General features: G+C 42.5%; 1 protein-coding gene across 6 annotated transcripts in view; it reads left to right on the top strand.

Annotated features, from left to right (window-relative positions):
* csnk1a1 (casein kinase 1, alpha 1) overlaps positions 1-13,847 on the top strand; it is a 40,832-nt gene that overhangs the window by 10,898 nt on the left and 16,087 nt on the right. For 4 of the 6 annotated variants that reach the window (XM_068740571.1, XM_068740568.1, XM_068740570.1 and 1 more), the window contains exons 4-6: positions 1,129-1,227; positions 9,914-9,997; positions 13,043-13,182. In XM_068740571.1, the coding sequence (XP_068596672.1) occupies positions 1,129-1,227; positions 9,914-9,997; positions 13,043-13,182 (323 nt within the window). The remainder of the gene's footprint in view (positions 1-1,128; positions 1,228-9,913; positions 9,998-13,042; positions 13,183-13,847) is intronic. The other 2 variants (XM_068740569.1, XM_068740572.1) reach the window with 1 other exon arrangement.

The following is a 13,847-nucleotide window of genomic DNA, read 5'->3' as shown; positions in this document are numbered from 1 at the left end:
CTACTTGCCCGATCCTACGGCTCCGCCCCCTGCTGTAGGGAAAGCGAGAGCCTGTTTAGCTTGGCTGGACATGTAGATGAGAAAAGGAGTCGCTGGTGAAAAAGCAGAAATGCTTTTGTTCATCAAAATAAACACCCGCTGAACGACCTGAGGCGTGTTAATTGTTATTACATGTTAATTATTGTTATTGCGTGTTAATTATTGTTATTGCGTGTTAATTATTGTTATTGCATGTTAATTATTGTTATTGCATGTTAATTATTGTTCTTGCGTGTTAATTATTGTTATTGCGTGTTAATTATTGTTCTTGCATGTTAATTCTTGTTATTGCATGTTGACTTGTGAACATGTTATACATGCTGCACTATTTTTTGTGGAATGTTTTTGGGCTAAACAATAGCAGTGAGCTGGGCACTACAGCCGTTTCACGTCACACCCAGAATGCCTTGCAACGTAAACATTTGCGGCCCCTAAAACAAAACAGATTTTATATCTTATATATAATTATATATTTTTGCCTGTGTATTTACGCAGTAGAGGTAAATTCTTGAGTTCTTAGACCCGTCAGGGATCGCTTTAAAGATCGCCCCCCCCCCTCCCCCCCAGATAAGGATATTAAGCAAAGTAGCCCCCCGTGTGGCTTTATTTCAAAAAGCCTGATAAGAACAACACATTTGCAACATGCACATTATGCACAGGACAAAAAAAAAGGTTGCAGCACAGTCTGGCAACACAAGCCTGTTATAACATGTTTATAACAGTAACAGAGCAAAAACAGGTATTATGTGTATTTTATTTAGTAATTTATTTAGTCGTTTATTATGTACCAATTTGTAATGTTACCCTTTTCTCACAGGTTGTGAGTCATTTACAAATTTATTATTCAATAAATGTGAAACCGAAACCGAAGGACGATTCCCACAACCGGGCAGCTCTAGTGGGTGTTGCCTCACATCGAGAAGGCCACGGTTGCAGTTTAGTTACGCATCATCTGCTTCATTTTATGTGGCTAGTCCAGTTCCTCCCATACTACTTTGATTGCACATACTACAGGACAGGAGACTCTAATGAGATTAATGTCAACCCTACCGCTGCAATACCTTAAGATGTTCTCCTTTTCATCTTCAGATGATCAGCAGGATTGAATATGTACACACAAAGAACTTCATCCACAGAGATATTAAACCTGACAACTTTCTTATGGGCATTGGCCGTCATTGTAATAAGGTAAGACCAGTTCGAGTCCTCAAAGTGCTGTTGGTGTGTATTATTGAAGGTCTGTGCAGACCTTGTACCAGATAACTGTCTACCTGTTTGCTCCTTCATTGATCAGGAATATTCTTTAGAAATCAGCATGTCTCCATCTCATAGCCTTTATTCTCCTTAAAAAAAACTTTGACTATGGCTTGATGTGCCTTCACTTTTTCAGAAAATCTTGTAGTTGGCACATGCTATATAGTGAAAGCTATCTGTAAGTTCAGCAGCAACTACAGTTCCTTACTCCGTGCTTCTGTCACCATTTGGACTGACAGTACCATTTCCTGCTACAGTAATACCTTGAGGTGCGAGTAATTTGTTCCATTTCCTAGTACAGTATTACCTCGAGATACGAGTGTAATTTGTTCCATTTCCTGCTACAGTAATGCCTTGAGATACGAGTGTAATTCGTTCCTGGACGTAGACGTTGAATATAGTTATATATATTGTGCATTATTTAGCTATCAAAAACCCTTTCTCAGCGTTTGTTTTCTGGAAGGAAACCACTGTTGAGCTGTTTGCTGTGTCACTAAAGCAATACCGGTACATATTAGCGTCATCACTGCTGCTGCTTGACACAGCTTTTTGGTCAAACTGGTGTCTTTGGCGAAACCATTCTATGCTCAGCTGCCGATAACTAAAGAACTGAAAAAGGTAGAGACCAAAAAAACATTCTGATGAAAGAAGAGACATTTCTCTGTCTGTCGGTAAAGTTCGGTCTTTACACAGTACTCTGTGGGTCTTGAAACATTGATTAAAATGTTCAAACAGCTATCATTGAGGGTGTGGCTGCTATGAGTTCCGAGTCTTGCCGATGGATAAGATCGTGATGAAAGGATTCATGCAAAACTGGATAGAAATAAATATTTTATCATTGTAGAAGCTTATCAAAACAACAGCACATTGTGAATGTTTGCCTGAGACAAAGCTAGAGGTGGTCCAATAACATATTTGTGACCATTTTTTGGTTTCACCGTTATTTTTGGCCAGGCAGTGGATGTCCCCTCTATTCGGCCTGTATTTGACTTGCCGTACTTTATTTATTCCTTACATTTTTCAGTGCGGTCGTTCTCGGATAGGTTATATGTATTAACACGTACAAGTGTTAACAGTATTAGTATGAAGTATGAACAAGGAAACACTCTTATTGCAAATCATGTAGACGGTTATTCCGCTTTCTGTGAAAAATATTGCAATGTCTACCTTCCCCGGGAGCAGAGGCTTCAGCCAGCTTTCCTCTCTCTCGTTGACAGCTAAAGGTCAGAGCAAATTAGATTTGGACGGTTAGGTATTTGTTGTGAACCTCCAGAGCTCTCTGGAGTAACAGCCCCGCCAAACTAATGTCCTGGCATCACAGCGTGCGCTGTGATTGGTCCATTAGTTAGTCCTCTTCTTTGAAGGCTTATGGCAGTTGAGACATCTGTTACTCAACCTGCCTCCATGAGTTAAGAAAGGGAACTGCTCAATGTGTGCATTGGCCAGTAATACCTTGACATACAAGTATAATTTGTTCTAGGACTGAGCTTGTAACTCAAATCACTCGTATGTCAAATCAATTTTTTCCATGTGAAATAACTTGAAACAATTGAATCCGTTCCGGCATCTAAAACACTCAAATCGATGCTAATAACAATTGATTTTTTTTAATTGCAATATAGACACACACACACACTAAACGAATAACCACTAATATATATATTACAGTGGTTATTCGTTTAGTGTTTGAGACGGACGGTAGTGCTAACTTATCCAGCCAGATCGATCGCATTTAACCTGAAAGCTGCATCAAGTGCATTTCTTTGTGTGTTTTCCATGATGAGGCTGGGAGCAGACCTGTCTAGTACTACTACTACTGCAGACCTGTCTAGTACTACCACTACTGCAGACCTGTCTAGTACTACTACTACTGCAGACCTGTCTAGTACTACTACTACTGCAGACCTGTCTAGTACTACCACTACTGCAGACCTGTCTAGTACTACCACTACTGCAGACCTGTCTAGTACTACTACTACTGCAGACCTGTCTAGTACTACTACTACTGCAGACCTGTCTAGTACTACCACTACTGCAGACCTGTCTAGTACTACCACTACTGCAGACCTGTCTAGTACTACTACTACTGCAGACCTGTCTAGTACTACCACTACTGCAGACCTGTCTAGTACTACCACTACTGCAGACCTGTCTAGTACTACTACTACTGCAGACCTGTCTAGTACTACTACTGCAGACCTGTCTAGTACTAGTACTACTGCAGACCTGTCTAGTACTACTACTACTGCAGACCTGTCTAGTACTACTACTACTGCAGACCTGTCTAGTACTACTACTACTGCAGACCTGTCTAGTACTACCACTACTGCAGACCTGTCTAGTACTACCACTACTGCAGACCTGTCTAGTACTACTACTACTGCAGACCTGTCTAGTACTACCACTACTGCAGACCTGTCTAGTACTACCACTACTGCAGACCTGTCTAGTACTACTACTACTGCAGACCTGTCTAGTACTACTACTGCAGACCTGTCTAGTACTAGTACTACTGCAGACCTGTCTAGTACTACTACTACTGCAGACCTGTCTAGTACTACTACTACTGCAGACCTGTCTAGTACTACTACTACTGCAGACCTGTCTAGTACTACTACTACTGCAGACCTGTCTAGAACTACTACTACTGCAGACCTGTCTAGTACTAGTACTACTGCAGACCTGTCTAGTACTAGTACTACTGCAGACCTGTCTAGTACTACTACTACTGCAGACCTGTCTAGTACTACTACTACTGCAGACCTGTCTAGTACTACTACTACTGCAGACCTGTCTAGTACTACTACTACTGCAGACCTGTCTAGAACTACCACTACTGCAGACCTGTCTAGTACTACTACTACTGCAGACCTGTCTAGAACTACTACTACTGCAGACCTGTCTAGAACTACCACTACTGCAGACCTGTCTAGTACTACTACTACTGCAGACCTGTCTAGTACTACTACTACTGCAGACCTGTCTAGTACTACTACTACTGCAGACCTGTCTAGTACTACTACTACTGCAGACCTGTCTAGAACTACCACTACTGCAGACCTGTCTAGTACTACTACTACTGCAGACCTGTCTAGTACTACTACTACTGCAGACCTGTCTAGTACTACTACTACTGCAGACCTGTCTAGTACTACCACTACTGCAGACCTGTCTAGTACTACCACTACTGCAGACCTGTCTAGTACTACCACTACTGCAGACCTGTCTAGTACTACTACTACTGCAGACCTGTCTAGTACTACCACTACTGCAGACCTGTCTAGTACTACCACTACTGCAGACCTGTCTAGAACTACCACTACTGCAGACCTGTCTAGTACTACTACTACTGCAGACCTGTCTAGAACTACTACTACTACTGCAGACCTGTCTAGAACTACTACTACTGCAGACCTGTCTAGTACTACCACTACTGCAGGCCTGTCTACTGCTACCGCTAGTACTGCAGGCCTGTCTACTGCTACCGCTAGTACTGCAGGCCTGTCTACTGCTACCGCTAGTACTGCAGACCCGTCTACTGCTGCAGACCTGTCGACTACTACTACTACTACCACTACTGCAGACCCGTCTACTGCTACCGCTAGTACTGCAGACCCGTCTACAAACTGTTTGTCCCGCCCCCATCAGGGAAGCGGTTCAGGACAATAAGAAGCAGCACTACGAGGCTCAGGAACAGCTTCTTCCCCCGAGCTGTGAAAGCAGTCGTTCCCTTGCAGTGATCTGGGACGCTTTGTGCCTGCCCTGTTGCTGCTGCTGCTATTCTGCACTACTGCCTGTGATTCACACTCTCTGTGTGTATATATATATTGTTTCTTTAAGAGAGAGAATTTAGTTTTTGATTTGATTATGTTATGATGAGTGCCTTAAGCCGTGGGCCTTCTCACGGTTTTATTATGTTCGCATAATGATAATAAAGTATCTTGAATCTACTACTACTACCACTACTGCAGACCTGTCTTCGACTACTACTCCTCCTGCATACCCGTTTACTACTACTCCTACTGCAGACCTGTTCACCACTGATGAAGGAAAACTGGATTATTTTACTCCTTTAGAGTATTCTGATAGTAAAGCATATCCATATTATTACCGCTTCAGTGATGGATACAGGAAGACAAATATATTGGAACTGATATTTTTGATAATTCTTGTTGTCTTATTCCTGCCACTCTGAACTTAGTAGTAATTTTAGAGTCTGGGAAAACGCCCCTGAACACAGAGAACGTGTCGGAACACGCCGGAGGCAGGTTTAATGTACCGTTCCTGCCATCGTAACTTCCAGCTCTGGTTTATCTTTGGCAGCGTCCGTGTGTTTGGTGAAATTTAACGGCGTCATTCCGTTCAACTGCCTCTCATTTTCCTGTTATTTAAATTTCCCCCCCAGTTTTACAATGTCTCCTCGTCCGGAATGGCAGGTATCGATCTCCGTAAAGCAATAAATACTGGAATTGCTATGATTGTTCCCTTTAGATTTACGCGACCGCTCAAATTCCTTCTCATATAATGGTATATACAGTATATACTTGAAGCAGCTTCACACAAATCTACGACTTTTCTCATCCTGATGTTGCTTGTGGTTCAGAATATTTGGTCGACGTGACCATTTGTTGATTATGGCTGAATTACTGTCTGCCATAGGCGTACTGGTAAACAGGTCTGTGTGTGCGTGAAGCGCAAATTGACTGAAGAATAGATTCATGTGTGTGATCATTTCATTAGTCTGATGTGACTAAATGTATTGGCTGCATTTTTAGCTCGTAAAAATCCATAAATTAGCTGCATCGTTGTAAAACCTGCAGGGTTCAAAGCGTGGGGAAGTAGCGGCTTATAGTCCGGAGAATACGGTAGGTCACCCTATGGTCTAGTCTCTTCTGGAAATAAGTAACTATTGCCATTTACATCCTTTTGGTAAAGTCCACCACCATCTGTCCTTCTCGGTTCCTGTCCTGAATACCAAACTTGTCCATCACTTCTTCATCTCCTCTATTTCCTTCACCAACACGCCCACTGAGGTCTGCTCCAATCAGGACTCTCTCACTGCTAGGATGCTCTGAACCACTTCATCTAAGTCAGTCCAGAACTTCTCCTCCTCTAACTCACCTCCTACCTGTGGAGCGTAAGAACTTCTCCTTCTCCTCTAACTCACCTCCTACCTGTGGAGCGTAAGAACTTCTCCTTCTCCTCTAACTCACCTCCTACCTGTGGAGCGTAAGAACTTCTCCTCTAACTCACCTCCTACCTGTGGAGCGTAAGAACTTCTCCTCTAACTCACCTCCTACCTGTGGAGCGTAAGAACTTCTTCTCCTCTAACTCACCTCCTACCTGTGGAGCGTAAGAACTTCTCCTTCTCCTCTAGAACACTCTGCACCAACTCCTCCTTCAAGATAACTTCTCCTCCATTCCTCTTTCCTCTCCTCCGTTATAAACAACTTCAATCCTGCTCCTCAGCTTCTAGCCTTGCTTCCTTTCCTCCTGGTCTCCTGGACACACATCGACCTTCCTCCTCCTCGTCATCATGTCCAGCAGCTCTCTAGCTTTTCCCGTCATTGTCCCGACATTCAAAGTCTCTACTCTCAGTCCTAAACTCTTCCATTCCCTCTTCTCTTGCTGCTGGTGGACTCGTCTTCCTCCTCTTCCTTGTCTCTGTCTTTGACCCACAGTAGTCCAGCAGCGTCCCGTGGGTTAACAATGCTCTTGGGGGGGTCGTTGTTAACCCGGGCCTCGGCCGATCCGGTGTGAGTTTCTTATTTACGTTGATTTGCATGTTCATTTTTGTCACATTTTTCTACCGGATGTCATTCCTGACGTAACTCCCTGCATTTTTCCGGGCTTGAGACCGGCACAAGGGAGAAACTGGTAATGCTACATTAGCTCCTGCTAACCGCACTACTCGTGCTACCTATGAGGCCGCCTTATCTACAAAAACCTTTTCCTTAATACATTTAGTGGGTGCGACTTGTAATGCGCTTAATAGTCCGGAAAATACAGTATATTTAAAGATACCCTTTTGGAATAAGAAACTTTTTCAGTCAAGAAACGAGAAGTAAAGTAACTTAATTTGTAAATAGAATAATAGTTACTGTTTATCATGGAAAGTAGCAGACAATGGGTAGTTTTCATTATATAAAATGAAATTTTAGTATTTAACATTCAACTAAAATGTTACATTTTCATATTTGCTTTTTCTGCAGCTTAAGATTGAGAGTTTATAAAAAAAGCTGCTTTTTCAATCAATCTGATTGTTTTTAAATAACTGTTCCCCATTAACCATATGTGTACCTCCGCTCAGGCGGGAGGGTTATGTGATTGCCAGCGTTTGTCTGTCCGCCCGTCTGTTAGCAAGATAACTCAAAACGTTCTGGACAGATCTTAGTGTAATTTTCAGGAGATGTTGGGAATGTTACCAGAAACAGTTGAATGAATCCTGGTGGTGATCCAGAAGAGATTCAGGATTCTGGATCACTTTGAAATTCTCATTAACATTACAGTCAATCGCGTTTCAAGATGTGTTCCTTAATATCTCAGTAGATTATTGACCGATGTTTATGGACTTTGACGCAGTCATGTAGGGTGGGGGTCTCTGTCACCACCGAATTTCATCTGGATATTATCCAGAATGTGGTCAGGAACAAATGTTACATTTTAACATTAAAACCGATTTATGGATTCAAGAATCAGTTAAAAATACTCACTAATCAACTCTGATTTACTTTGACTTTTCATGGTTGGTGTATAAAGATACCAAGAACAATCGAGAACCTTTTAGTGCTGATCCAGATCACCATGTGGACGGTGTAGACCGTAGATCCAATTAAGAGGGGAACGAGCTGCTTGGCGGAGGTTTGTGCTCTGAGTGCTTCTCTAGTTTCCATGACTTTTTTTCAACACCTGTTTGGGCGTGTGAATGCAAATGGAATTCTCTCATTCTTTTTTGATAAAGTCCAGTTACTCAACAGTGTGGGTGCCAGCTGTTGTGTGTCTGCCTGTGACATTCCGATGCATCCCTTGCCATGGACACCAAGATATTCCCATACTATAGCTGATTCTGTCTTTTGAACGAATGAATCTGCAACACCTTTGGTGATAGTCTGAAAAACACAATATTGCTGCGTACCCTTGACTGTGCATTTGGCATTCGGGAAGTGTCTTGTGTTGCTAGACTATGTATGCGTGCCTCTCAGGGCAACGATGGAAGCTACACAACATTAAGTCTCCCAAACGCACAATATTTTGTGAAATGCAAATTGCATCTTGAGTTGTGCTCCATGTCAGTATAAGTAAACGTATGAGTTTTATGCTCCTATACACTTTCAATGCCCGCTCAAATTGTGATATCCATGAGTTGCATAGCTAGAAGCATTAGATTGGAATGCTTGAAATGTTGTGTTATGGGCACATAATGTTGTGGAACCTCGACCCGACCAACTGAAGCAACCTCAGATGATCCACAATTTGGCACGGTAGGCACTAGGCATGATGGACACTGCTCCGTCTGCCTCTCTTCTTTGTCTGATGCACCCAACACGGAGTCATTTTTGGATTGGGTCCTCTCCACCAGGTTTTCTTAAGGATAAACGGCAGCTGAGTCTAAACTTTTCTTTTCAGTGTGCATGTGGAAATGCACTTTCATTATTAATTGTTAATTTTTTACAATTGACTAAATGTTTTGTGAAATCTCTTTTAGATAAGCTAGGTAGTCACGCCTGGCTATTTTGGCCACGCAGTGTATAAACATGTGGACAAAATTGTTTGTAGCCCTCTGTTAATACAAAAAGCAAATAGTCACTGAAATCATTTGAAACTGACAAAAATAAAAATGCGCTGAAAATTACAAGACGATTGCTTGTATGGCTGACAGTATAAGGTTGTACTCAGTGTAAGGATGATGGCAGCCCCTTTTGATCGGTGACTTCAATTCCAGAGACAAAAGAAGCATTGCATGCTACACCGTTGCCCGCTTCAAGTGTGGCTCTGGGTCTTCAATCTCACTGACTGTATGCAGAATTAATGATGAAGCAACAGTGCCCACACTTTGTTTGCCAAGGATAATAGTACATTCAGTAGTTCAGTAGAAAAAGGTATGTCTGTAGGAAGTTTATGTAAATGAATGTTCCTGCTGGAAGATGGTCAATCAAAAGGCCTTTGCCATTGGCTGCCTAAATGCACAGTCCCTTTGGTCTTCTCCGAGCCATGGCCTTTGTCTTGCCACTGTGACGGACTTCTTCTTGTTGGAATTTCAACAGACCAACAACACACTTAATGTCTTGTTGTACAGGCTTGATCTTTCCATGGCTGTCCTCACTGAAGAAAATCAGTCACATGGTTTCTTCTACGCTGATGGCCAAAATGATCACATCTGTACCACAATGACTGAAAAGTGAGTTTATTTTTATTTGTTACATATTGTAGGTCCATCCTTGGATGTTTGTGAAGGAGGTGCCTACGCTTGCCATACAGGACACTGTATGGCACTGTTATATCAAAGACAGTAACCCATGTGGTTGCTACTAGTCGTTCCTGTGATTCTAATGCTAACTGTGACTGCAGGTGGATAGAGGCTGTGTAATTTTGACCCGTACCCCTCTACTGTCTGCCCTAGTGTTTAGACTCGTCAGTGGGGAAGAGGAAAAGAAGCTTGGCTGTTAGCTCTTCTCAGGACCCATCTTTCTCAGGATTAAACCAGGTGTGACCTTTACCACAACACCAGCTGCCTTACAACAGCAGTTGTCTCTATCATACGTAACTACACTGTAAAAAGTGCATCGGACCATCGGCACTTATTTTGCACTCATAATATCCAATGTATATACTTAAGCACTCCATCACAGAGGGAGAGGACAGCAAACGTCTCACCGGTGTTGCTGAAGGAGTAGCTATTGTCCACATTGACTTTAACAATATGCCTCAGTTTCCCCGAGTCGTGACTTGGGTAACCTTTTTTTACCACCCTGAATGCCAGTTGGGCTTGATTATACAATATTAAATCACTGCACAGTGAGTTTTTATCTGAGTGGAACATAAGGATTCATTCATTCCTTCATACCAAAATCAAACTTGAACACAGAGATAAGACGCTATCAAAATATTATTCAGTCACTCAGTTTTCAAAATAGTATTACTTGAGCAGTATTTTTATGCTGCGCGTCAAATTCCAGTGATTAAGTGAATCCCAACCAAGCTATGTCTGAAATGTCAATTTAGTCATACAAGGAGGATGACATTGCTGGTGGGTTTCTGGTGGGTAGCGGCATTGCTGGAAGTTGTTCGACCCCTGTTTTCCTAAAGGCTCCTAATATCAGGGTCAGACTTGAGACAGGAGAAATGTGCTTTGAATATTGACATCTGCTGTACAGAAATCAGTTTTCTTGACCTCTGCTGGAGAGGTGTGTGTGTGTGTGTGTGTGGATCAGAAGCTGGTACTCGTCTTTTGATTAAGACTTCTGACATCCAGGCATTCAGCAATAACGCGTCTTTCCATTAATCATAAAGATACCCACATCAGATAACACACCAGCGGACATACTGTACTCCATAAAATGTCACCGGGCAGTGATGACATGTTGCTTATTGGTTGTGTATTAAGACCCTGCCTGCATAAATACAGGGGATACGTCAGCAGTACGATGAAGTTTTCCTTCTTCCCACCCCTTTTGGAATTTCTTTACTTATGTATTCTGTGAATGCTCGGAATAAACAAACTTTAATCAATCAAAGCCATGTGAAAGTCGACCATTTTACCTTTATTACATTTAATCATGGGCTGGTGTTGTAGTGAAATACATTTTTGATACAAAGCTTATGTGATCAATTTAAGATTTAACTGATCCCAAAACTAAATGAAGGGAATTTCAATGGATGGAAAATGTAGTGAAGTTTGAGAGCATCTTCTTGTTTTGACTGACCACTCAAAGGGCGTGACGCATTGTGTAGTGCATGTTCAAATCCCAATGAATGCAATGGAATAGATTAAAGCCCAGGACTTTCCTCAGGGACATCAAGCGATGCACCTTCTGATGAGTCAATGAGCCGCCCCCCACAATTTGGGGAGTGGCACCATGTCATCTGTCATGCGAACCGAGGCCACATCAATACCTCAAACTTGTATACCCAACCCCAGCGGCCCCCAACCTTTGTCCTGCCGTGGACTGGTTTCATATCGAGCAATTTCTCTGCTGACTGGGGGGTAATTAAATTTTAAGAGGAATGTAAATTTTAATAACTATTGGACCAAAAGCTACCCGCTGCATTTCTTGAAGTTGTGGCCCTAAATTATTGCTTCAGTTCTTCGTGTTCACGTTTGAGTTTCTTGGTTAAAACGATTGCAAGGGCTTGTCGTGTAATCCCGGGTGTCTGGTCTCTCTACGTCGAACCAGTTTGTTAGATTTCTTTGCCTCGTTTTCTAGCTTGTCACCACATTTGATGCAGAGCGGACTTGGTGTATGGATCACCTGTGGTTAAGCCTGTACTTTAAGTGAGTCCTGGTTTGTCTGATAAAAAGAGGGATGTACCGATCGATCGGCGCCAATTTCCTTAATTTAGCGCGACGGCCGATTTCTCCCGATGAAACTGATCTTATCCACCTCTGCAAAGGTCTGACATTCAGCCACTTTCTCCTTCTGCTCTGCCATCAAATCATTGACAGCCCCGCCTAACTGCCGAGCCTATGGCTCCGCCCCCTGCTGCCTGTTTAGCTTGGCTGGACAGTAAATGAGAAGTATTTTGGTGAGGCTTAAACAGGTTAAGGTTCTTGTTTTCAATAAAACAAGATTGAACGTGTGAAGATTCGCTGGCCTGATGGTTGGGGACCCCTGATCTATTCCTGAACCATGTTTATGTGCATTATCCTGCTAAAAGAGGTTACTGCCATCAGGAAGGGTGTAACGGTTCACGTGATGTATAGAACTGCTTCGGTTCTGCATGTTCGGTTCGGTCCACTTGCTTATTGTTTCGGCTTTCTGGTTTTATGTATTTTTTCTCATTTAATTTATTACTAGCGTGATCTCAGCGCTCCGTGCGGAACTGAAGTCCTGGGCGAGTCCTGGGTGGCTCTTTGTGTTTTCTGCACGCAGATCTTGTTTAATACGTACAGTACTGGTACTGTAAGAGGAGATATTGCTTATCTACGACATGACAAACTGATCATTCGCCCTCGCAACAGTGCTTCAAAGTAGACGCGACAACACCAAAGACGTGCATGTTTTGAGGGCAGGAGTCAAACAGTTCCACCCTTGGGTGGCAGTATTGTAAAAAGATGATTTACTCATGTTAGTCCTATAGGAGGGGGTAATCAGGTTGTTGTTTGAGCTCCCTCTAGTGTTGTGGCTGTGGGTGTCACTAAATCTTTGGAGGTGTTTATTCAGGTATTTAGAGCTTTGATTTTGTGATTGCAGAAGTACGATCTCTTCTCGAGACGATAAATAACGGAACATTGCCTGGAAAAGTTCTTTCTTTTGAAACTTAAAACACTGAACCATTTGACCCTGAACGAGAAAGCCGGCCCATGTGCTTTGGTTTTGCCAGTGATTGAAACAGGATCACGATGTGGTGATGTGATGTACAACAGGTTGGAGTTTGTGTTTCAGGAAACTAAACGTGTGCAGGTCATTGAGAGCAGGGTTTACCATATAGAAGGAACAAGTTTAACTGTGGGTCTTTACTTGTATCTAGTTTCAGGATGCATGTCGCTGTTTTGTTCACTGACCGATAACTGTCATGTGCTTCCTCTCAGCTGTTCCTTATTGACTTTGGATTGGCAAAGAAGTACAGAGACAATCGAACTCGACAGCACATCCCCTACAGAGAAGACAAGAACCTGACTGGCACAGCGCGCTATGCCTCCATCAATGCACACCTTGGCATTGAACAGAGGTTTGTGCTCATGCCATAATTCTTCAACTACTTCACTTGATTTATTGTCCCAGTCTGCAAAACTGGACTTTACAGCCAAATTAAGGTTGACCTTTGTGCCAGAATGAATGACATTGAAATATAGAAATTGACTGTTGGGTTCTGTCTTTCCCTGCTAATCCTGTAAAGTGCCTTGAGATGACTTCCTGTTGTGAACTGTCGCTATAGAAATAAAGTAGAATTGAATTGAAGTATGAATACAGTGGTCCCTCAATATAACGCGGTTCATCTTTCGCAGATTTTTTAAATGTAATTTTGCATGGTTTTTTTTACAGTGCTTGAACGCGCATTCTGTTCTGCTGTAGCACAGCCACATCAAATCAGGAGAGAATGGACCTTTCGACAGTAAAGATTAACGGTTAACACAACTTTATTGACACACAAAAACAGAACAGGCTGAATAAATATAACAGCTACGTGTCTTTAGAGATTTGGGGCTAATTTCATGTTTTAGCGCTGTTTGCTAACTTACCAAACATCTGTCTTCTCACACAAACTTCTTGACTGAAGGAAATGACGCGTCGGGTTGAGGGTTTTGACTGACAGCTCACGTGTCCAGTAGCATTCAAGAAAGGGACCAGAAATGTTCCAAGCGATTATGAGATAGCCAATTAGAGGGTGCAGGG

The sequence above is a fragment of the Brachionichthys hirsutus genome, chromosome 6 (genome assembly GCF_040956055.1).
Source record: "Brachionichthys hirsutus isolate HB-005 chromosome 6, CSIRO-AGI_Bhir_v1, whole genome shotgun sequence".
In the NCBI taxonomy this organism is placed as follows: domain Eukaryota; kingdom Metazoa; phylum Chordata; class Actinopteri; order Lophiiformes; family Brachionichthyidae; genus Brachionichthys; species Brachionichthys hirsutus.
The sequence above is the reverse complement of the archived record's forward strand: the minus strand, read 5'-3'. Positions and strand labels throughout refer to the sequence as shown.